The sequence below is a fragment of the Macrotis lagotis genome, chromosome 3, assembly GCF_037893015.1.
Source record: "Macrotis lagotis isolate mMagLag1 chromosome 3, bilby.v1.9.chrom.fasta, whole genome shotgun sequence".
NCBI lineage: Eukaryota > Metazoa > Chordata > Mammalia > Peramelemorphia > Peramelidae > Macrotis > Macrotis lagotis.
Genome location: NC_133660.1, coordinates 294,690,195 through 294,711,068, shown reverse-complemented (window position 1 = coordinate 294,711,068; position 20,874 = coordinate 294,690,195). Strand labels below are relative to the sequence as shown.

Sequence of the window (20,874 nt, the reverse complement as noted above, 5' to 3'; positions counted from 1 at the left end):
TTTTAGGTGGTTAATAAATGTTTGTTGCATTGAATTATCCAAACTTTACTTCTGATCTCCTTTCTAGACCAAGCATTTATTCCATGTTTCAGTTCCACAGGTTCTTGCCCTCATAAGGTTCTTATTCCATGCCTGAATGGGTCAGCAGCTGATGATAATTTATAGTGATCCTTCCCAAAGGTTGATAGGAGATTCTTGAATATTTTTAAAGTCTTTAATAGTCAAAGGAGTGATTTTTGAATGGTGAATTTCCAGACATTTTGACACTTGATAGGGAAGATATTTGGGAGCAGGGATCACTAACTAACATCATGAAGATCATTTCTCAGGGCAATAGGAAAGAGGGAAGAGGCCATTTGATTCAGCCTATACCTGACCAAGAGGTTTCTTGTATCAACATCTAATCTATATATATTCCATTAGGCCAAACAAAGTTCAAACCCCTGGAGTGTGCTAATGACCCTCAGAGTCTTGGAGGCAGTCTTTATAAGGGTTCTGGTTGGGAATCTATGGACATTTGGGACACCTTCACTGTAGTGTCTTGAGGAAAATGGTTTTCCTGTCCTGATTCCCAACCTAGAGCAAGAATGTTGTACAGAAAGTACTCTTACCTCTTCTCTTTCTTGCCCAGGAAAGAAGCAATAAGTTAAGTCACTAGACCTGACCAATGTTGCATGGCTGGGCAGGTGATGGGGATATATATCTTTTGGTTTTTTAAAGGAACCCAGAGTAGAGGAGATAATCCTAGGAAATCACTCGTCAAACTGTCTTCTAAGATAAGTTTCCTCATTTGGCTGCTTGCAGAAAAGTGGATGTTCCAATGCCCTTACTTTTCCCTAGTCTATCACTCCATTAGACAGCATGCCATAATAAATAAAAACACTAGCCTTGTACTTAGGAATACTCAAATTCAAATTATGCTGTGTGATCCTAGGCAAGTCATTTAATTTCTCTGAGCCTCAGTTTTTATCTGCTAAATTGGGATAATGATGTCACTTATCTACCAGAGTTGTTATGAGGAGCAAATGAGACAAAGTGAGGAAAGTTCTATGAAAATCTTAAAGTGCTATATAAATGGCATCTGTTATTTTCTAGAAATTAAGGCAAGTAAGGTGGAAAGAGTGTTCAACCTGTAATTAAAGGACTTGAATTCAAATTCTAATTCTTCTGTGTGACCTTGCTCAAGTCACAGGTGTGACAAATACAAAATTCCAAGAGATATAACTTTCTATGTCATTTAATAATTTTATTAATAAAGCCAGCACATTATTAATAAAAGGATGGTCATTTGGTTGCCTCTCTTAGACCAAAGACAATCACAGTTAAAATACCCCACAAAGGTGTTCCTCAGGGTAGCAATCAACTATGGTTGAGTGGCACAAGGAAAAGTGGGCCTGAGAGTGATATCATGTTTCCTTTGGACAGATCATCTATACCCAGACCACTCCCAGTTTTGGGCAATCAATTCAAAGAATGTATACCCCACTCAAACCAAGGAAGCACATAATAACTTCTTCTATGGTGGATTCTAAAACAAGAAATTTCATCTCATCTCATTATCTGTTTTCTCCTTCAAGAAACTGAGCTTTATAAAACCAGAGCATTAGAAGAAAGGCAAGAACTCTGTATCTTTTTGACACTTGATGGGGAAGATATTTGGTTTTTATTGGTTATTAATGATTATCCTATTGGTTCTTATTAGTTATTATCTTTTCTATCACAGGAATGGGTCTGCTTTTGTTTTGGTCAGACCTGTAATTGTATCAGTGTAGCAAACTCCTTCTGTGTGTGTAGATCAATATTATTCTACAATCTGGAATTTTATAGAGTTGCCTTTGGATGCTGGGAGATTATGTGATTCTACTGAGATGATAGTGCCAAGATGTGTCGGAGGTGACATTTGAACAGAGTATCCTAAATGTACCTATTTTACCCACATTGCATTCTTTTAAAAAGATGACCAGATTAGAGATTTTGAGATAGAAGAGACTTCCCTCATTTTATAAGTGATAAATTGAGACCTGAGATTTAGCAAATTGTTCAGGGTTAGACAAGTAATAAGTAACAAAGGCAGGATTTGAACCCATGTTCTTTCACTCAAAATGAGTATCATTCTGATTCTCTTCTAGTGTTCAAGTCTCAGAGGGTCTTTGTTTTCCCTTTTGTAAGCTGAGGATATGGTTGATATGAGCTCTAAGGTCATCTCTGGTCTTAAACCCCATGGCCTAGGTAGAGCAGCCTCCACTACTGAGGTTGACCCTTCAGTTCCAAGCAACCCCCAACAACCTTCTTGGTGACTTCCAGAAAATCCCATGTAACTGTTCTGACCTAGTCGGGATACTGGGGGTATGGGGCTAGTTTGAATTGATGGTCTTCATCCTGGCTTCAACAAACATTGACTCTGGAACCAGAGGATGTAAATCCAGATCCAATCTTCTCTCCCATTAAGTATGACCGTGGGCAAGTCACAATCTCCCTGGGGCTTGCTTATTCTGCTTACATGTGAAAAGAAAGATTGGATAATTAATTTGGATATATGTTTAGCATGATTATACATGTATAACCTATAGTAGATTGTTTTCTGTCAAGGGGAGGGAGGAGGAAAGGGAGAGAGGGAGGGAGGAAACTCTAAAAGTCAAAACCTTGCAAAAAATTTTTGTTGAAAGATGCTATTGCAAGTAGATGGAAAAATAAAATATTAAAAAAAAGAAGGATTAAGCTTCCATCTGTAGATCTAGGATATTATGACTCTTCTCTACAAAAGCTTCCCAGTCTACATTCATCCTCAATCCAAGAAAGATGAAAACCCCTTTGATCTGGAAAACGTTTCCCAACTATAACTTCCAATGCACCATTCCCAGTCTTCTTCAGAGTTGACCAGTCTCTGAAGTATAGTCACTTGATGCCAGACCTTGGCAGAGCCTCTAGAGGCAAACATCTCATTTACCCCCCCCCCCAACTTACCATGTAAACTAAAGGATCTCAAATACACAATCACTTCCTCATTGGGAATTCCCACCCCTGGATTCTAATTATATCCAAAAACTAATGCAGGTTTAGGATCCATTAGTAAGAGGATAGTGGTAGTTATCTCTCATACTCTTTTCTGATCACAGAACAACTCGAACATTCCAGAACACCTGGACACCACATTTTAGAAAGAAGTTTGACAAACTCTAAAACAGTCAGAGGAAGGCTAACAGAATGGAGAAGAGAATGGCAAATAAGAAGTTGAAAATTTTAAGAATGATACATTTGGGAAGGAAAAGACCCTTTCTTTTTTATAGTACCACTTTATGAAAGAGAGATTGATTCTGCTCAGTCCCAATGGGCAGAATTGGAAGTAACAGAGAGGGGGGGAGTTGAAGAGGGGCAATATCCCAACAATGAGAGCTATCCCAAAATACAATCACTTCCTTTAGGGAGAAGTGACTTTCCTCTCTTAGAGATCCCCAACACAGTCTGCCAGGGGGCCAGTCACAGAATCTTAGTTAATAGAGGACTTCAGAGGCAATCTCATACAGCCTGCACTGAACAGAGAGATCTCCTCCTCAATAAAAGGGGCAGGGAGAAGGCCCACTCCCTTCTGAAGTAGTCTGAACAGCTCTCATTGTTGAATGTGTTTTTCATAAGATTTCTGTTCAAGTTGGAATGAAACTAGATAATCTCTGAGATCTCTTCTGAGAAATTCTGTAATTCTCTAGTGTATAATGGATTCTCTTTGCCCTCTCCTCTCCCTTCTATGTCTCCATCTCTCTTATTCCTTTCTCTCTTTCTCTTACCTCTTTCAGTTTCTCCCCCTCTCTCTCTTTGTCTCTGTCTCACTTTATCTCTGTCTGCCTATCTGTATCTCTCTCTCTCTCTCTCTCTCTCTCTCTCTCTCTCTCTCTCTCTCCCTCTCTCCCTCCCTCCCTCCCCATTTTGATCTTCTCTGTCTCTTCAGTCACAGAATCCTGTCACTCTGACCATAACTAAAATGAGCTTTTTGCTTGCTCTCCTATTTCCAAACTCCCATTATTTGCCCTGACCTCATTTTTGTTAGCAGACTTTGCAATGCTCTTTGTATCAGAAGTCATTCAGATACTGTAGTGAAGTGTCAACAAACAAGGAAGAGACAAAAGGGGATGTCTCAAAATTAACTGAAATAGATAATTCTCTCTAGCAAGCAACAGGTGGTGATGCTCTACAGATGGGAGTCCATGCTTTTAACTTTCAGATAAAGTTTAAATTGGAGCAGACCTGAGCTGGAAGGAATCTTACAATCCAGAAGCCAGGCAAGGGATAGGCCTAGAGGCTATAACTCACAATAATGTCACTTTTTTTTTATTACATCAGTGAAAGAGACCTAGAAAGAAATTATCTTCTTTTTTTTTATTAAAATTTTTTTTATTAATTTAAGGCAATGGGTTCAAGTGACTTGCCCAAGGTTACATAGCTAGGCAATTATTAAGTGTCTGAGGCCATTTGGACTCAGGTCCTCATGACTCCAGGGCCGGTTCTCTATCCACTGCACCACCCAACTGCCCCAGAAATTATCTTCTGATAATATCCTGATAATCTCCTCTCCCTCCTCCTCTCTCAATGCCCCAAGAAGATAAATAGCTGGTAGCTCAATATTATATCTATTATGCTAACATTCTGTCACCAATCATCCTGACTTTGAAAGGCAACATGATTCAGAGACTAGTCAGAAGACACAAGTTCAAATTCTTCCTAAGTCACCCATTAGATGAGCAAATCAATTCCCCTCAGTTTCCTTATCTGTGACACAGGAATAGTAGTAACTATACTCTCTGCTTCATAGGGAGGCAATAAAATTCAAGTGAGATAGCACATGGAAATTGCTTTGTAAATTTTAAGGAGTTATGTAACTGTTGGTTATTATCACTGGCTGCTTGACCCTTTGGAAAGTCACATCATCTTTTTCCCTATCAGCTAATAGGATCTCATAATCTTGGCACTAATCTCCCTGAAATGGTTGTAAGGGATACACTTTATAAACTCAGACATAGCTATCAGTTATCATTCTGAAAACTATCTGAGACTCTATATTGAAAATAAATAACCATGAACTCTCTAATTTCTCCCAGAAAAACCAGAGCTTACTAAAGAAAACTGATCCACCTAGTTGTGTGACCTTGGGCAAGTCACTTAACCCCTTTGCCTTGCCAAAAAAAAACCCCAAAAAACAAAAACAAATGAATAAAACTGATTTCAACCCTAAGGAATGCTAAAGGGCTTTGACAGGACAGCAAGACCACCCTTTCTCCCCCATGTAGAGCTACAACTAAATTGCTCAGGTGTTCCTTTTACTTCTGTATTTCAAAGGAGAAGATATCATTATAGGATAAAAACTGGATCCTAGAGTAAAAGATCCTAGATTTGGCTACAAATTCCATTCTATATTAACAAGTCTTCTCTAGGCCTCAGTTTCTCTTTCTGAAAAAAATCTGCATAGGTTGAACTAAGTGATTTCCAATATCCCTCTCAATTCTGAATTATACGACCCAATCCTAAGTGTTGCATTTCAGGTTGTTCTAAACAGCGGTGGGGGTAGAAAGTCACAAAATCTGAATGATGACAAGACAAGAATCAAAAGGAATGGCAGGAAATCTGAGTTTATTGCAAGGGAGGCATGACTCAGTATGAACAGATAAAGGGCAATGGCCGATGGCATGAAGTCCTACGCCAGCCACTACCTGTATGGAGAGAGCAGAATGAAGATGATCGTCTTACAACTCTACCCCTGAAAGTCACAAGATGTTAATATATCAGAGCTGAAAAGACTCTCTGAAGATTGAATTTTAGATTGAAATGGACCTCAGAAACCATCTAGCCCAATTATTTCATTTTAAAGATGAGAAAACTGAGAGCCAAGGTGACAATATTCATAAGCAGAAGAACTCAGATCAAACAGAAACTTGGACAATAGTTCAGTTGTGTTCCTGCTGATCATATTCTTCTCTCCATCTTAGCCATTTTGGAACTCCACTATCTCAAATCCATTACTTTGAAAGTGAGATGATCAAAGAAGCTCAGAATATCTTCTTCCACAATTGAAAAAGGGGGATGAAGAGTATTCCAGAAGTTCAGGTAGAGCTAAAGACTTTATGATAGAACTCCTTTGCTGTCACTCCACCTTCCATGTTACCCAACTTACCATTAGTACTCAAAGCTACACAGCGGCCCCAACCAAATAGTGGTTGGCATATTGCCCAGTATGAAAAATCCCAGGCACTTCCATCAATCCAGCGAAATTTCTTGAAAAAACCCTGTAGATAGGATGGAAAGAGAGAGGTCAAAAAAGGGTGAGCTCAAAACCTCTGAGCTAAGGAAAACAAAACATGAAATCTTAGATCAGAGAACGGCATTAAAGCTCATCTTGCTCTGCTATCTACATACTACATACTGCAACCAGAAATAAAGGCATAAAAAAATAATTGCCACAAAACTAGGAAAGAATGAGACTTGAAATCAGCTGACACGGTATAATATATATTATATACTACTGGTATGCTTTCCTAAGCAAAGGCTGATAATACCCTGTAATTCTCACCTACTGCCTTATGATCTATGCATTGAGGATGTTAAGTGAATGTCAAGTTCATAAGGAGCATTTCTCTGGGAGCTTAGAGATATGATATTCTCAGATTCACCAGGATCTTTTACTAAACCCTGCTTCTCAGGAAAATTGTGAAAGGGTGTTAGAATGGATATCATCAGGGATTCTCCACAGTTAGAAAGTCAAGGATTTGGGATAAATTGGGGGGTTCGTCAGGACTCCTTTAAGAAGGGTCAAGGAAGAAACAGTCATGCACACATTTGACCTACTTCTTACCCAATTAGTGGTGTAAGCTCCAATCCAAACCCTATTTTGATTGATTCTTTTAGCTAAGTTATGAAGTTTGCAGTTGAAGGCAGAATTGTGGACGGAGACTAGATTGCCCTTGTAGAACTGCTGACAGAATCTCTGAAAAGTGGAGAAAAAAAGGGCAGAAATAGTTACAAGATGATGGCAGAATGGGGATCTCATTCAAATTGAACCTCAGAAGTTCAGATTTCAGTCCAACTTCCAAGAATTGGCACTAAAGGAATTCTCAACACAGATAAAACACATTTATTCCTCTAGTCCTACTTCAATATCCAAAGAAAAAGGTTCATACCTTTTAAGCTCTTCTCATTCTCCCAAACCCCATTTTTCTGTTTCACCTTAGTCCAGTTCCCACTCACCTGAGCTTCTGAAAATGACTTCAGTTGATTGACTAGCAGATATCTGACAGTCTTCCCCGGCACATAAGCTTCATCCTCTTTCTTGGGTTCCAGAATGTCATCTTTGGCAGATAAGACTAACTCTGTGACTTCTTCCTTCTCTTTCTCATAGGAGTTAACATCAGAGGTAAAAGCCTCTCCTCTCTCTGGCACCTTTGATCCCTCAGTCTCACCGGCCACTTCCTCTAGTGTCTCCAGATTAATAGTCTCATTTCCTGAGATAAAGACAATGGGCATAATCAATATTGGCCATAGGCTTTCATCTCCTTGCAGATACCAAGGACAGTTCCTTGACCTTTCAGGTCTTTAGAGAGGTTAGTGATCTAAAATTGTATCTCTGAGGTGATTTCTTTTTGTTTGAAGATACAAACAAATTTCATACAAGGATATAGGAACATTACTTCTGATGGACACTGCTGTACCATAACATAGAGGAGTAGAGAGGAAGGAAAGTTGCCCAAAGACATAAGAAAAGTTTCAGACCCTTTACCCCAATATGTAAGGAGCCTATCCATTTAAGATTATGGAATCTTCAATAGCAATTTGAAGAAACATACTGAGATGAATAAATCTCATATTTCTCTAAGTTTTTTTTTTTTGGTTTTCACAAGGCAATGGGGTTAAGTGACTTGCCCAAGGTCACATAGCTAGGTATTAAGTGTCTGAGGCTGGATTTGAACTCAGGTCCTCCTGACTCCAGGGCCAGTACTCCACCCACTGTGCCACCAAGCTACCCCTATTTCTCTCATCTTTATAGAAGCTTCCTCAAAATGAATCCCAAAATACTAGAGCTAATTGGTGGTACTAATATGATTAAGCCCATTTTTGAAGTAGAAAACCAAAGTTTAGCAAGGGAAAGTGACTTAGGATCCTAGGGTCATAGATTTAGAATTGGAAGAGACTTTTGAAATCATCTAGTCCAACTTTTCCATTTTATAGTTAAGGAAAATAGAAGTTAAGTGACTTGCTCAAGGTCACACAGATAATAATTGGCAATTTTAGGATTTGAACCTAGGACTTCTGATTTCAAATCCAGTGCTTATTCCATTGTACCACCCGGACTTCCTAGATGAGGAATCAGAAAAAAACTCAAATAATGTCTTGGTCAGTGATTTCATTGACCTAATTAAATGACAGTCTTTGAGATATATCCCAGGTCTGATATGAAATCTATAACATCTTACTTGCATTCTATAATTTCACCCCATAACCAAAGTTAATTAAATCATTCAGCAAGACAAATCAAGAGGAAACTAGGTTTGGTGGAGAAAAGGGGTGGGGGATGAAAAACGTACTCAAATGAAGAGAGGAACCTGTCCCCAACAGGACAAGTGACAGAACGAAGGCAAGTTTCATCACTGCTCAGTCCCTGGGATGTGGACCACGTTCTTCTCAATCTGAGACTTCTCCCAGGAATTCTAGATGGAAAAAAAAAGAATTATCTTTGTTGATGAAAATAGTGGCCTGGGAAACATGATTTGAAAAGAAAAAAAGGGAAGAAAAGATGTGTAGGGTTTCAGTGGAAAGGAAACACAATCATAATTTATATATTCACTTTTTCAGAAAAGTGAATCCCTCTTTGTTTCCCCAAGACCCTGAACTCCTCCCTAAACTGAATGAAGAGTACTGCCTCACTCTAAATATTTTTCTTGATAGAATAAGTAAGAAAATGAGGAAATGTTAGATTTACTCTGTGGGATAGGTTGGAGAGTCATGATAAATATAGAACTGAAGATATATTGAGCATTTATCTAGTCTTTTGTTTCAGGCAGGCATGGGTCTTGGATCTTTCTGCTGCTGCAAGGGGCAATACTCACCTCCCAGAAGATGTCACATCCAATTTCTTAGACACTCAGGTGACAGTGTTAGCTTGAAGCCCTTTTATCATTGATTTAGAGGAAGTGGTCAGTGGAGGGAGGGAAAAGATGTTATTGCCCCAAGTCTGAGGGATGATAAAATAATGACCAGAAGGGTTCCTCATTAACCTCTGAGGGGAGATCATCCTTTCTAGGAAGTTCAAGTAAACAGTTATGGGGGCTAGTCACAAATCTGTTATGGGAGTGTCTTAACATGAGACCCCTTATATTTTGAATAGAGCATTTCCTTTTGAGTTTTCTCCCAGGAAAAGATGGAAATAATTCATGTTTAAGAATGTTATGATTCAGGTGACTGGGGGGGAGGGGTGTTACCTGTGAAATCAGGAATATGACAGTATTACTGGTCTCTGAGGAAATGCTTAGGTCCTAAGGAACAAGAAAAGGATTTGGAAAAAGAAGGAAAATCTCTATCAGAGCCATGATAGGTTAAGAAAATGAGTTCATTGACCTGGGTCCAAGAAGTTTCTTCTTCATTGATTGGGATGCATGGTTGTCAATCATCCACGGTCTCTCAAAGGTTCTCTAGGGAATAAAAGCACAGAGCTATGCAATGGCTAACTGGCAATGACTATGAGACAGATATTTTTATGCTAAATGTGAAAATCTACATAGAATTGGAACCCCAGTCCTTGGTCTCACAAACAGGAGGCCTTAGAATTTTGGGGTGGCTTAAGATAGCACTGGTTTTTAATCTCTGCTTGGACTCAAAGAGGATGTAGGGACAGCTCTGTCCCATGCCCCTAAGGGAAAGACCTCCCTAGTCTGAGTCTCAAGGTCTTTCTTCCTAGCATGAAGTGGGGGAGGTGGTTGGCACTCAATCCTAGGTCTTGGGAGATTAGGCCGTTTGGCCACTAAGATTGGTCAATAGCCCCCACCTGTAAGATAAACCCTCAGTGGTGAGGGGGCAAAGTCTCTTATCAGGTTCTGGGGAAATAGTGGCAGTTTCCCAGTAGTATCAGAACTGGACTACTGTTTGTTCCATGTTTAGATACTTCTCTATTTGAATATGCAACCTGATTGTCTGCATTAATCACTCTGACAGTGGACCAGGTTAAGGTATGAGGAGAGCAAAAAAATACACTTAGAACTAGAAGAGTGGGGATTAGAAGAAAGTAGAAGGAAGATGGGGAGGGGAGATCTGAGTATCAGAGTTGAGGAAAGCTGATAATAGAGAAAAGAGACTAGAGAATAGGAAGTTGGAAAGGAGATGGGGAAAATTATGCTTGAGAGAGAAGAATGGATAGAAAGGAAAAAGAGGGGAAATAAATCATTCTCACAGCCCTTGGGGAGCCATCTACTATTCCCATGTGGACTTTGTCAGGTGCTCATGCCAAATTTCAGGGATAATTCTCCACCTCCTGCATTCACTAATCTCCTTGCATATCCTCAATCCACCATCCAAATAAGTCACTTCTTCAATGCCCGACCCTAGCAGTTTGCATAATCACTTCAATTCCCTCATCTCTCCTCCTCTAGCACAAAAATAGTAGACAGCAGTGTGATAGGTTGAATAACAAAGGATTAGATATCCTAGGAGATCCTCTTATCACCTTCTGGTCTTAAATCAAACCTTTCTTGGAAAACTTCTATGGTCATATCATCACCTCTGACCACAGGCTCTACTCAGATCAGTTTACTTCTCTCTGCATAGCCCCAAGCATCTGGCCCAGAACTAAATATTACTGGTTGATTGATCTGTGTAAGATCTTACAAAGATAATAGACCTACAGAGATGATTGTCATTTACAAGGAAAGTTCTTGGTTTCCAACCTGACTTTGCAAAAGAGCATGGCATCTTGGTGAAAAGAGTACTGGATTGTGAATAAGAAAATCTCCATAACCTCAGGCAAGGTACTTTCCTCTCCCTACCCCAGTTTTCTCTATTCTTAAATGGAATTAATAACACTTGCTGGACCTATTTCACAGTGCAACTGTGAAGGAAGTGCTTTCTAAACCATGCTTTAGAAATATAAGTTGTTAAAATTACATCAGCAACACCTTCTGCATTGAGATAAAGATAGAAGAAACCTCTAGAAAGTGGTCCCAGTGACTCCCCAAGTCCACTTGGCATCCAAAGTGTCCTCCATCTCTTAGAATTAGCTGAGCAAAAAAAAATATTCCCAAATCATCAGAGGAGGAACAGGAGAGGAGGAGAAAGAGGAGGATGAGGAAAAGGAATTGAGAGGAGGAGGAAAAGGAGTGAGAGGAGGAGAAGAAAAAAAGGAGGAGAGGGAGGAGAAGGAAGAGGAGAGGAGAGGAGGAGGAGGAGGAGGAGGAGGAGGAGGAGGAAAAGGAAGTGAAAGAAGGAGGAGAAAAAGAAGAAAGAGGAGGAGGAGAAGGAGAAGGAAGAGGAGGAGGAAGGAGAGGTAGATGGTTGTGGGCATGTGTGCAAGGCAGAATCAGACTTTTAAAAATACTCATTAAGCCCTAAGACAACTGGATTATTGAGGGAAGCAAAATGGTGTACACACACACACACACACACACACACACACACACACACACAATATAGGTATTATAGACTTCCATAAGTGTGAGTATCTTCAGACACTCAATATGTACGTGGCAGAGAATATGATTCTCTTCATTTGACAGTTAAGAAATCCCTAAAACCCCCTTATAGCGCTGTTAGATTTTATAAAGCAGTATCTCATGAGTTGTGCATCTGCTGTGTATTCCTTCTGCCCCATGATACTCAAAGCACTGCCGCAGTTAATCAAAGCTAAAATAACTTTTGAATAAGATGAGTTGGAACCATCATTAAAGATAATACAAACTGGATAGCATTTGTTATCTGAATGTGCTTTATCTACTTTTAAAAATCTCTAGAATTCTTGTCCTGTATATTTTCTTATTTGGTCATCATAAGCCTGTGTTATAGTCAGGCAAGTATGGCTATTTGTATTTAATGAATAAACAGTCTCAGGAAAGGGAAGGAACTGACCCAATATTATACAGCTGGTGAATGGAAGACCCACTACTCTAATCCACATGGCTGACTTGCAAATCCAAACTCCTCTTTCCATCAAGTCACTCTCATCTTTAAAAACCAATTGTTTTTAGTGACTCCTAAAATGGCTAAATCTTACCCCATTCTTGCCTTATTGGGTTGGGAAGATATGAGGAGGGGTAAATAAAGGATGTCCAGTCAGAGACTGAGTCAGAAAAATTTACAGGAATGTAATACCAAGATACCTGGGTCTGGAATCAGAGAACCAAGGTTCTAGACCTATCTATGCTCCTTACTCCATTCCTCAAATCAGCTTTCCTTTCTGGGTCCCAATGTCCTCATGTATAAAACACTAAAACTTTTTTTGTTTTTGGTGGGGAGGCAATTGGGATTAACCAATTTGCCCAAGGTCACAGAGCTAGTAAGTGTTTGGGGTTGGATTTGAATTCAGACCCTCCTGACTTCAGGACTGATTCTTAATGCACTGTGCCATCTAACTGCCCCTAAAACGTTTTAAGGTCCTTTTCAACTTTAAATTGATGACTTTATGATCCCATGCTTCTTTCTCTCTTTCCTTATCAATTTATAAATAAGAGAATTGAACTAGGTCAAAGTTTCTTAATCTAGACAGCTTCCATGATCTCAAAGGGTCTAGGAACTGTGGTGAAGAGGGAAAAATGTATCTTTTCTATAACCTCTAACTGTAACTTATCATTTCCTTCAATCATTTAAAATTATATTTTAAGCAAAGATCCCATAGGTTTCACCAGTTTGCCAAGGTGTTCCATGACCCGAAATAGAATAAGGAGCCCATCTAATTCAAGATGACCTGAAGGGTTCTTCATATGCAAATATTATAGGTGTTTGGGGCTAGTCCACAGGCCATGTTTCATGTTCTAAAGTTCTTTCCATCTCTGATCTTTAGGTCCCTTCTAGAAATTATGGAGCCAAATGAGTTGTTCATACTGGCCCTCAGTCTCTATTTGCCCCTGTCTACAGTCTTTTTTCCTTAAAAAGTGGTCCCCTACAGACCCATTTTCAATATGTGTGTGTGTAAGTATAGTGGTCCCCTACAAGTCTGTTCTGTGAATGGGTTCAAAAAAACAGCAAAAAGAGAAGTCCAGTTCTAATGTCAAGAACTCTGGTTTATTGCTGATAAAGGAGAATTGGAATTCCTGAAAGGAGAAGGAAGGGAGCTGACATCAGAGTCAGTAGAAGATTCTCTGTGGCAGCCAATGGAAAGTCTCTGGATTGGCCTGGTCAGTAAGAGCAGACATAGGGCAGCGGCCGTGTACATGGAGCTCTTCGCCAATGACCTCCTGTGAAAATAAGAGACCTTCAAAGTTCCATACTGCTCCCTTTTCCTAGTTTTCTTTCTTCCATCCCCACCTTGATGACGTTCCAAAGAGCTCCACTGCCCCATCAACCACATTCTCCATCACAGGGCACCCAAAGTAGCACAAAAACCTCTCCTCCAAAGGGAACCATTGACTTGACATTGTCTCTTGGGGCATCATTTTTTTTCAGGTTTTTGCAAGGCAAACGGGGTTAAGTGGCTTGCCCAAGGCCACACAGCTAGGTGATCATTAAGTGTCTGAGGCCGAATTTGAACTCAGGTACTCCTGACTCCATTGCGCCACCTAGTTGCCCCCTGGGGTATCTTTTATGTCCCAAGACTGCCCAGAACTTATGAGATTTCTGCTATTCTCTCCTTGACCCTAAATACTAAGATTGTGGTTTCAGGGTGCAGAGGCCAAAGGGGACCAAATGGAGAAGGCTTCTTCCTCCCTCATTACTTCTTACCGATGACATCCCTCCACTGCTTTTAGCCCCCACTCACCATTTGTGCACAAAGCCACACAGTTGCCCCCACCATTCCCAGGCTGGCCCGATGCCCAATAAGCAAAATTCCATCTGTGGCCATCAGTCCAGGTGAATTTTCTACAGGGACCCTACATGGGAAATGCAATGAACAGATAAGAGCTAGTCCACATAATGTCATGGTCCTGAGGTGGAAAAGATAGACCAGAAAATAGATTGACAATATATCCCTGCTTGTCAGGCTCACTGCTTGCCAGAGTGAGTGTAGTCCCATATACCCACTGGGTATACACAGCAAAATCAGACATTCTTCTGGATAGTTCTATAAACAGCACTTCTGCTGAACTTGTATAACCTAACACAAACCTTCAAAGCACTCCCAAGGCTCATAGCCCAATTCTGATTCTCTATGGCATAACAAGAAGACAAGATCACCAGTTATACCCCAAGACCATCCATCCTAGATTGAGACTAAAAGTTAACATGAACTCTAAATGGAGCTCCAAGGAAGAAACAGTCAGGGCAGATGCTAGGCCCTTGTCACTTACCCAGCCAGAGACATGGCCTCCGATCCAAACCTGGCCTTGGATGACACCCCGAGATGATCTATAGATTACATCATTGAAGCTGTAGCTGTGGATGGAGACCAACCTGCCCCTATAGCAGCGCTGACAGACACTCTGGAAAGATGGGATATAGAAGACTGAGAGGGAATAAGAATAAAGGGTACCATCCCTCCACATTAAAGTTATCATAACTCTTGTAAAGAGTATTGTAATGCTCTTTAGGATTTTTCATATGTCTTATAGAACATGCTCCCAACCTACCCATACAGGAGGACAACATCATCACTTATAAAATACTTTAAAATTTACAGAGTACTTTCCTTCTAATAGCCCTATGGAATCAGTTGTGCCAATACCATAGTTCTGATTGTATAAATGAGAAAAAAATGGAACTCCAAGGGGGAACTGACAGCTAGCAAGTAATAAGACCAGAACATTTTATTCAATGCAATCCATCCAATCCAATCCAATAAGTCTTCCTTAAACTACAGTATGCAAGGCAGACCTAGGCTTTCTGGGTTTCTATAGAATTTGCTTTCTCCTATGTTCTGTTAAATGCCATCTGATCAGTTAAGATAAGCTGACTGTTGTACTTTCTATAATGAACAATATGTGAGTTGTCCTGAAATGGGATTCAGGAAATCTTTATTCAACTCTTTGTACTGTCACTACACAGCTATCTGACATTGATCAAATCTAAAATTTTCTGGATTCTTAATTTTTCAATCTGCTAAATGAGGAGCTTATGGTAGATTATACCTATAATAACTCAATATGCCATCCATCTCTGACAGTGCTCAGAGGTTCTGTGGTCTCTTCTAGCTCTGATAAACTATGTTCTAAGATCCTTTACATGTCTAATGTCCTATTGTCCAAGATTCTATGCTTTTATTCAAAATATTATTGAAGTCTTTCAATCTGTGACATCTCCATTCCATATTTCCTTGACAAAGCTAACATTTTATGATTCCTTGCTTCTAATAATAGTCCCAGTCCTGTACCTCATTCCATATATTCCCACCAAAACCTTTTCTGCTGCCTCCCTTACCTTTAGTTCAATTATTTTTTACATCCTGGGGTCTTTTGGGGAGGGGGGGTCTTTTTTCCAATGAGAAATAAACTAATAAGGAAGGGGCAAGGCCCTTATTTTCCAAAACTTTCTTATAAAATTAACTTTTCCTTACACTCTTTCCCAATGATCAGTGTTTTCACTTACGTCAGCTGTAGAAAATGATTGTGGTTGTCTGACTAACAGAAAGCGGCAGGTCTTGCAACCTGGTGTGCCTGTCAAATGAATTACATCCTCTTCCTTGGGACACACAATATCATCTTCCTTGGTAGCTGGGACTGGGACTAACTCTGTGGCCTCTTCTTTCTCCCACAAAGAGCCATCTTCCCCAGAGGCCAGGATCTCCTCTTCATCTGATATCTCTTGTTCTTGAGTCAGTGTTTCTTCTTCCTTTGGTGTCTCTAACTTGAGAGCCTCATTCTCTGGAATGAAGAAAAAAGAACTAAGCAAAATTGTCCCTTCTATTCTTTTCATAGATTTCTCTCAGGAAACAATGGACAGCTACAAACCCTTCAATGCCTCTAGAAGGATTAATCATTTTGACCCTTATCTAATGAACAGAGATTGCTCTCTATTGTTGTAGGAGAAAAAACTATGCCAGTTTATAGCATGTGTGGGGAGTGAGGTGGATATTTCTCTCTATGGAAATAATAAGGTTACAAATAAAAGGGGGAAGAGAATTGAGCCTCATAAAAAAGGCTAAAAAATGTTCTGGGTCTTTCCCCCAAGATATGGAGAGCCTAGCCCTTAGAGAAGGGCCTAGAATCCTGACGGAAAGCTCAGGCACAAGATCTGAGTTGAATAATAGCTTCCCTTTCTGTAACTTTTCCTAATCATAACAATCCTGTGAGGAAGGTATTATCAGTACAATTCTTCCCCATTTATGGATGAGGAAACCAGGGTTGAGGATGAGACGGTGACTTGCCCATAGTCACAAAGATTAATGGCAGACCCAGGGCTCGGTTCCAAGTTATGGTTGTTGTGCTTTTTTTCTTTTTGCACCTACCTTGTTAGTTTTGTAATTCCAGTAAAAGAACAAGGTGAAAATCCTAAACCCACAAGAAACAAAAAAAGAATGGAAGAAGTAAATAAGAGGGAGAATGAGGTTTAAGAAACTTACTCAAATGAAAGGAGGAGACTGTACCCAGGAGGACAAATGAGAGGATCAGGCAGAATTTCATCTCTGCTCAATTTTGGTGGGACAATCTTTGTCCTCCTCTGTCCAAAGCTTCTTCAAAGAACCTTATAAAAAAAAAAAAAAGAAGAACCAAATACAATTAAAAAAATAAATTTTTGACTGTGAAACACATCCAGAAAAAGAGAGAAGGAAAAATAATGAGAAAGCCAAGGCAATTTTCAATGTCCTTGGATAGATCTGATCTTTTCCTAGAATTTCCTAGAATTCCTAGAATTCAGTCTGCCCTTCCCAGTCCCTGAAGGTTCTCCACCAATAGAATGAAGAATGAGCATAGCTCCAATCTAAATTCAGTTCCCAATAGAAAGAGCCTGATATTAGAGAAAGGATAACTTCCCCCCCAGGATGAGTTAGGTTATGGTGGTCATCTTAGTTCCAGAAATAACCTCATTGAACTTTTCCCAAGTCTCTTATTTCAGGTTAGCCACTGGGTCCCTCATCCTTCTACTTCAAGGAAAATACTTACCTTCTTAAGAAATTGGGATCAAAGTCAGCAGAGATTTTAACAGATGAGTTCCATGGGTAGTTCTTATATCAGTAATTAGTAGGAAGTGACCAAGGGGAAAGAGTTATTACCCCAGACATGTGGGAGGATAAGATAATAATCAGCAGAGTTCCTCATTACCTTTTTAAGGGAAGTATTTTCTCTTCAACTGCCTTTGAAGACTAAAAGAGTCAATCTTTGGGCTGTCCTAATGATGACTTGTCATTATTTCCCATATAATATGGTAATATCCCTTTGTTCCATGGAAGGATAGATAATCTTTTTTTTTAGATTTTTCAAGGCAATGGGTTTAAGTGGCTTGCCGAAGGCCACACGGCTAGGTAATTATTAAGTGTCTGAGGCCGGATTTGAACTCAGGTACTCCTGACTCCAGGGCCAGAGCGTTATCTGCTGCACCACCTAGCCTCCCCAATAATATGCTTTCTAGGTCTAACATCACAGACTTCTCTAACACCTGAATCTTTCCACATGGACTCTCAAGATTATCTATCCTTGGGGTGGCTAGGTTGCACAGTGAATAGAGCACCGGCCTTGGAGTCAGGAGTACCTGGGTTCAAATCCGGCCTCAGACACTTACCTAGCCGTGTGGCCTTGGGCAAGCCACTTAACCCCATTTGCCTTGCAAAATCCTTTTAAAAAAAAACAAAGAAAGTATATTATTTCTAACTCCTCAGAACAAATTTAACTCCTCAGGAATTAAAAGAAGGAATGAGGGCATGCACTTAACAAATGTGCCTTCAGTGATGAAGTATGATTCCTTTCATCAGATATCTCAGTGATAGACTAGAGTTGCAGTATTTTGAGACATGGGTAATGTCTGAATTTGTTTTGCTTAACTACTCTTATTTGTTAAGAAGGTTCTTTTTTAGGATGGAGTGGGAGAGTTGGACTAGGGAGTGGGTGGATGGTAACAGTTATGTGAAAGAAAGAAAATAGAAAAGAAGGAATATCAATGAATATTTTAAAAAATACTCAGAAGAGTATTCTAGTGTTTAGCACAGTTTCTAGAATAAATTAAGTGCTTCATTAATGTTGATTGATTGATTGAAGAGAATAGAAGGAAGTTCAGAAGCCATGCAGAAGAACAGTGTTGCCATGTTCAATTAATACATATATTTAAAACTCCTTAAAAGAATTCCATTTTATATTCAAGATTCTTTTTCTTATCTTTGCATATTAAAATTTTCATGTTTGTTGATTTTCCTAAATTCATAATGAATTATTAATAATAATAATAAATTAATAAATAAAAGAATTGGTGAGGAGTCTGCTAAAAAAAGGAATGAATCAAAGAGTGACAATTTGTATCAATCATTTTCAGATAAAGAAGATGACGCAGCTGAGTCACCTTCAGAAGGATTCTGCTTCGAATTGATCCCCATTAGCTGAACTGTCTCTCAGTCATTCATACCCTTTCCAGTCTCCCTATTGAGAAAGAGAACAGCTCTGCTGGCCATAGGATTTATGGCCATAGAAAATATGCAGAAATATTTCATCTGCAAAGCATCCAAATTCACATGAGTTCAGAGCCTCAAACCTTTGATTCAGTGGCAAGAGAGTGTCTCCTTCCAATTTTACAAATCTAAGAATGCTGTTGTGTCTTGAATTAGAAGGATTGTTTTGTATCTATGACTGATTTCCAAGAGTCACCAAGGATACTTCTATCTAAAAACTCAAAGAAAAGTTATCCTTGGCTTCACAGCTTCCCCAGCTCACCTTTCAAGGCCTCAAACCCTAAACATGGAATGTCATGTACTTTGATCAACAGTCTTAGTCAACAGATCAAGTTAAGAAAAAGAAGTTCTCTGTGATGAGAGTCACACTTCATTTTTTGTGATCCTTTGGAGATGATGGCTGGGATACTTGCCTATGAAATCATAGCTGAAATGCTCTCTACTATCTGGACAGGCACTTCCCCATCTGTAACACCATGAATCTGGTTGGGAAGGTCAGAAGACCTGTCTTCCCCCATCCCTGCCAAATATTATCTATATACTCTTAAGCAAGTCACTTAAACATACTGAGTCCCAGTTCACTGTAACATGGAGGTGCAGTTTGAATTATCTGGCCTTGAAGGTTCTTTCAAGCTCTAAATCAATCAATTCATAAAGTTCCACCAACTCTATTTCCCAAGGCAGTTTAGCACATTGTTTATATCATCCCATGTTCTTGAGTGTGTGGTGCAAGCTGAATGAGAAGCTTCCCGCAAGTGGTGCTCAGGGTCTTCATCCAAAGTCGCTGATCAAAAAATGATGTCTTCATCCCATCTTTCTTGAGTTTGGGCTGTAAGATAAATGAATGAGAAAATTCCTCCAAATAATGCCTGGCAAGAATCTCTCATCCAAAAGTGATATCTTGGGTGACTATCTGAGACACTACAGATTTTTTTACATAGGCAGTAGCTGAAGCTAGATGATATTCCTTACATTAAGGAATTTGGGGCAATGAATGAACCATTTGGCATTGTTTAGTGAAACTGAACTGTTGGAATGACCTCTTATTTCTTAGAAAGAAATTTTTTGGAAAGAAAGTAGGCCATCACTGACTTGGGGAATACCACCGATCTGCCATGAAAGCAACACTGAGGTGAACCCACTTCTTTTTTTTATTAAAAAAAAAATAAAAGGATGATTTCTTCCGTAGAAGGAGTTCCTGTGGATGACCTTTCTCTCCCATTGTAGATTAGTATCTTTTCTGCAACTTACAGTGTTAAAGATTTTCTTGGGACTCTAAGAGGTTAAGTGACATCTATAGTATGTTATTAGGGGTCCTTTAATTCAGGTCTTCTTGATACCAATTTCTTCATTCCAATGACCTACAGCATTGACTCTCAGGACCCATTATAGGAGGGGATAGCCAAACTATCATCTGAAAATTAGCCTGATATAGTGCAAAGAACACTGAATTTGATATCAGAAAGTCCTGGGTTTAAGTCATGCTACTGATAATGATTTTTTGTTTTGTTTTGTTTTGTTTTTAGTTTTTGCAAGGCAATGGGGTTTAGTGGCTTGCCCAAGGCCACACAGCTAGGTAATTATTAAGTGTCTGAGACTAGATTTGAACCCAGGTATTCATGACTCCAGGGCCGGTGCTTCATCCACTGTGCCACCTAGCCACCCCTGGGAAGCTATTTCTAAGGTTAAAAAAAAAAATTAGATTTGGAGGCAGAAGGTTCCATGAAGTCATTATCTCTCACCAGCTATATGATGTTGGCCTAGTCCATTCACTGCAGTTAGACTTAGTTTCTTATTTTCTGAAATGAAAATTATCAGAGGCACCTTTTCACGAACATGTTTTTCCCATTCAATCTCAAAGCCTTTAGACTCAACTGGGTCTCAGGCTTCAGGCTTAGTTTTTAGTTTCCTGTATTAAACTAGTCTTATGACTGCCATCTTTCTAACATATACAAGCTTCATAGAAACATCACCAGTGGAGCAACAAATTCCTTAGAGAGGTGACCTGATGGAAAATATCTTTGGGGGCAGCTAGGTGGTGCAATGGGTAGAACATGGGCCCTGGAGTCAGGAGGATCTGAGTTCAAATTCAGTCTCAGACACTTTATAATTGCCTATCTATGTGACTTTGGGCAAGTCACTTAACTCCATTTCCTTAAATTAAAAAA

General features: G+C 39.6%; 2 protein-coding genes across 2 annotated transcripts; both read right to left on the bottom strand.

Moving 5' to 3' along the window:
• Positions 1 to 5,609: 5,609 nt before the first annotated feature.
• Positions 5,610 to 9,119, bottom strand: LOC141516750 (proteoglycan 3-like). The gene is made up of 6 exons (XM_074227737.1): positions 9,087 to 9,119; positions 8,565 to 8,687; positions 7,231 to 7,484; positions 6,839 to 6,970; positions 6,161 to 6,272; positions 5,610 to 5,699 (listed from the first exon to the last, which is right to left on the bottom strand). The coding sequence occupies exons 2-6, from the start codon at positions 8,623 to 8,625 to the stop codon at positions 5,641 to 5,643; spliced, it is 618 nt and encodes a 205-aa protein (XP_074083838.1). The 5' UTR covers positions 8,626 to 8,687; positions 9,087 to 9,119; the 3' UTR covers positions 5,610 to 5,640.
• A 4,114-nt stretch (positions 9,120 to 13,233) lies between these two features.
• On the bottom strand, positions 13,234 to 17,261 carry LOC141516749 (bone marrow proteoglycan-like). The gene is made up of 6 exons (XM_074227736.1): positions 17,214 to 17,261; positions 16,673 to 16,794; positions 15,700 to 15,974; positions 14,466 to 14,597; positions 13,937 to 14,048; positions 13,234 to 13,415 (listed from the first exon to the last, which is right to left on the bottom strand). The coding sequence occupies exons 2-6, from the start codon at positions 16,731 to 16,733 to the stop codon at positions 13,357 to 13,359; spliced, it is 639 nt and encodes a 212-aa protein (XP_074083837.1). The 5' UTR covers positions 16,734 to 16,794; positions 17,214 to 17,261; the 3' UTR covers positions 13,234 to 13,356.
• Between the last annotated feature and the right edge of the window lie 3,613 nt (positions 17,262 to 20,874).

What these genes read in the sequence shown, in the direction of transcription:
- LOC141516750 (XM_074227737.1), bottom strand. Translation starts at nt 8,625, where the DNA reads ATGAAACTTGCCTTCGTTCTGTCACTTGTCCTGTTGGGGACAGGTTCC. An exon ending in AGTCATTTTCAGAAGCTCAG is followed by an intron (nt 6,971 to 7,230) that starts GTGAGTGGGAAC and finishes TCCACTTTTCAG; the next exon opens with AGATTCTGTCAGCAGTTCTA. An exon ending in TGTAGCTTTGAGTACTAATG is followed by an intron (nt 5,700 to 6,160) that starts GTAAGTTGGGTA and finishes CTCTCCATACAG; the next exon opens with GTAGTGGCTGGCGTAGGACT.
- LOC141516749 (XM_074227736.1), bottom strand. Translation starts at nt 16,733, where the DNA reads ATGAAATTCTGCCTGATCCTCTCATTTGTCCTCCTGGGTACAGTCTCC. An exon ending in AATCATTTTCTACAGCTGAC is followed by an intron (nt 14,598 to 15,699) that starts GTAAGTGAAAAC and finishes CCATCTTTCCAG; the next exon opens with AGTGTCTGTCAGCGCTGCTA. An exon ending in GAGGCCATGTCTCTGGCTGG is followed by an intron (nt 14,049 to 14,465) that starts GTAAGTGACAAG and finishes TTTCCCATGTAG; the next exon opens with GGTCCCTGTAGAAAATTCAC.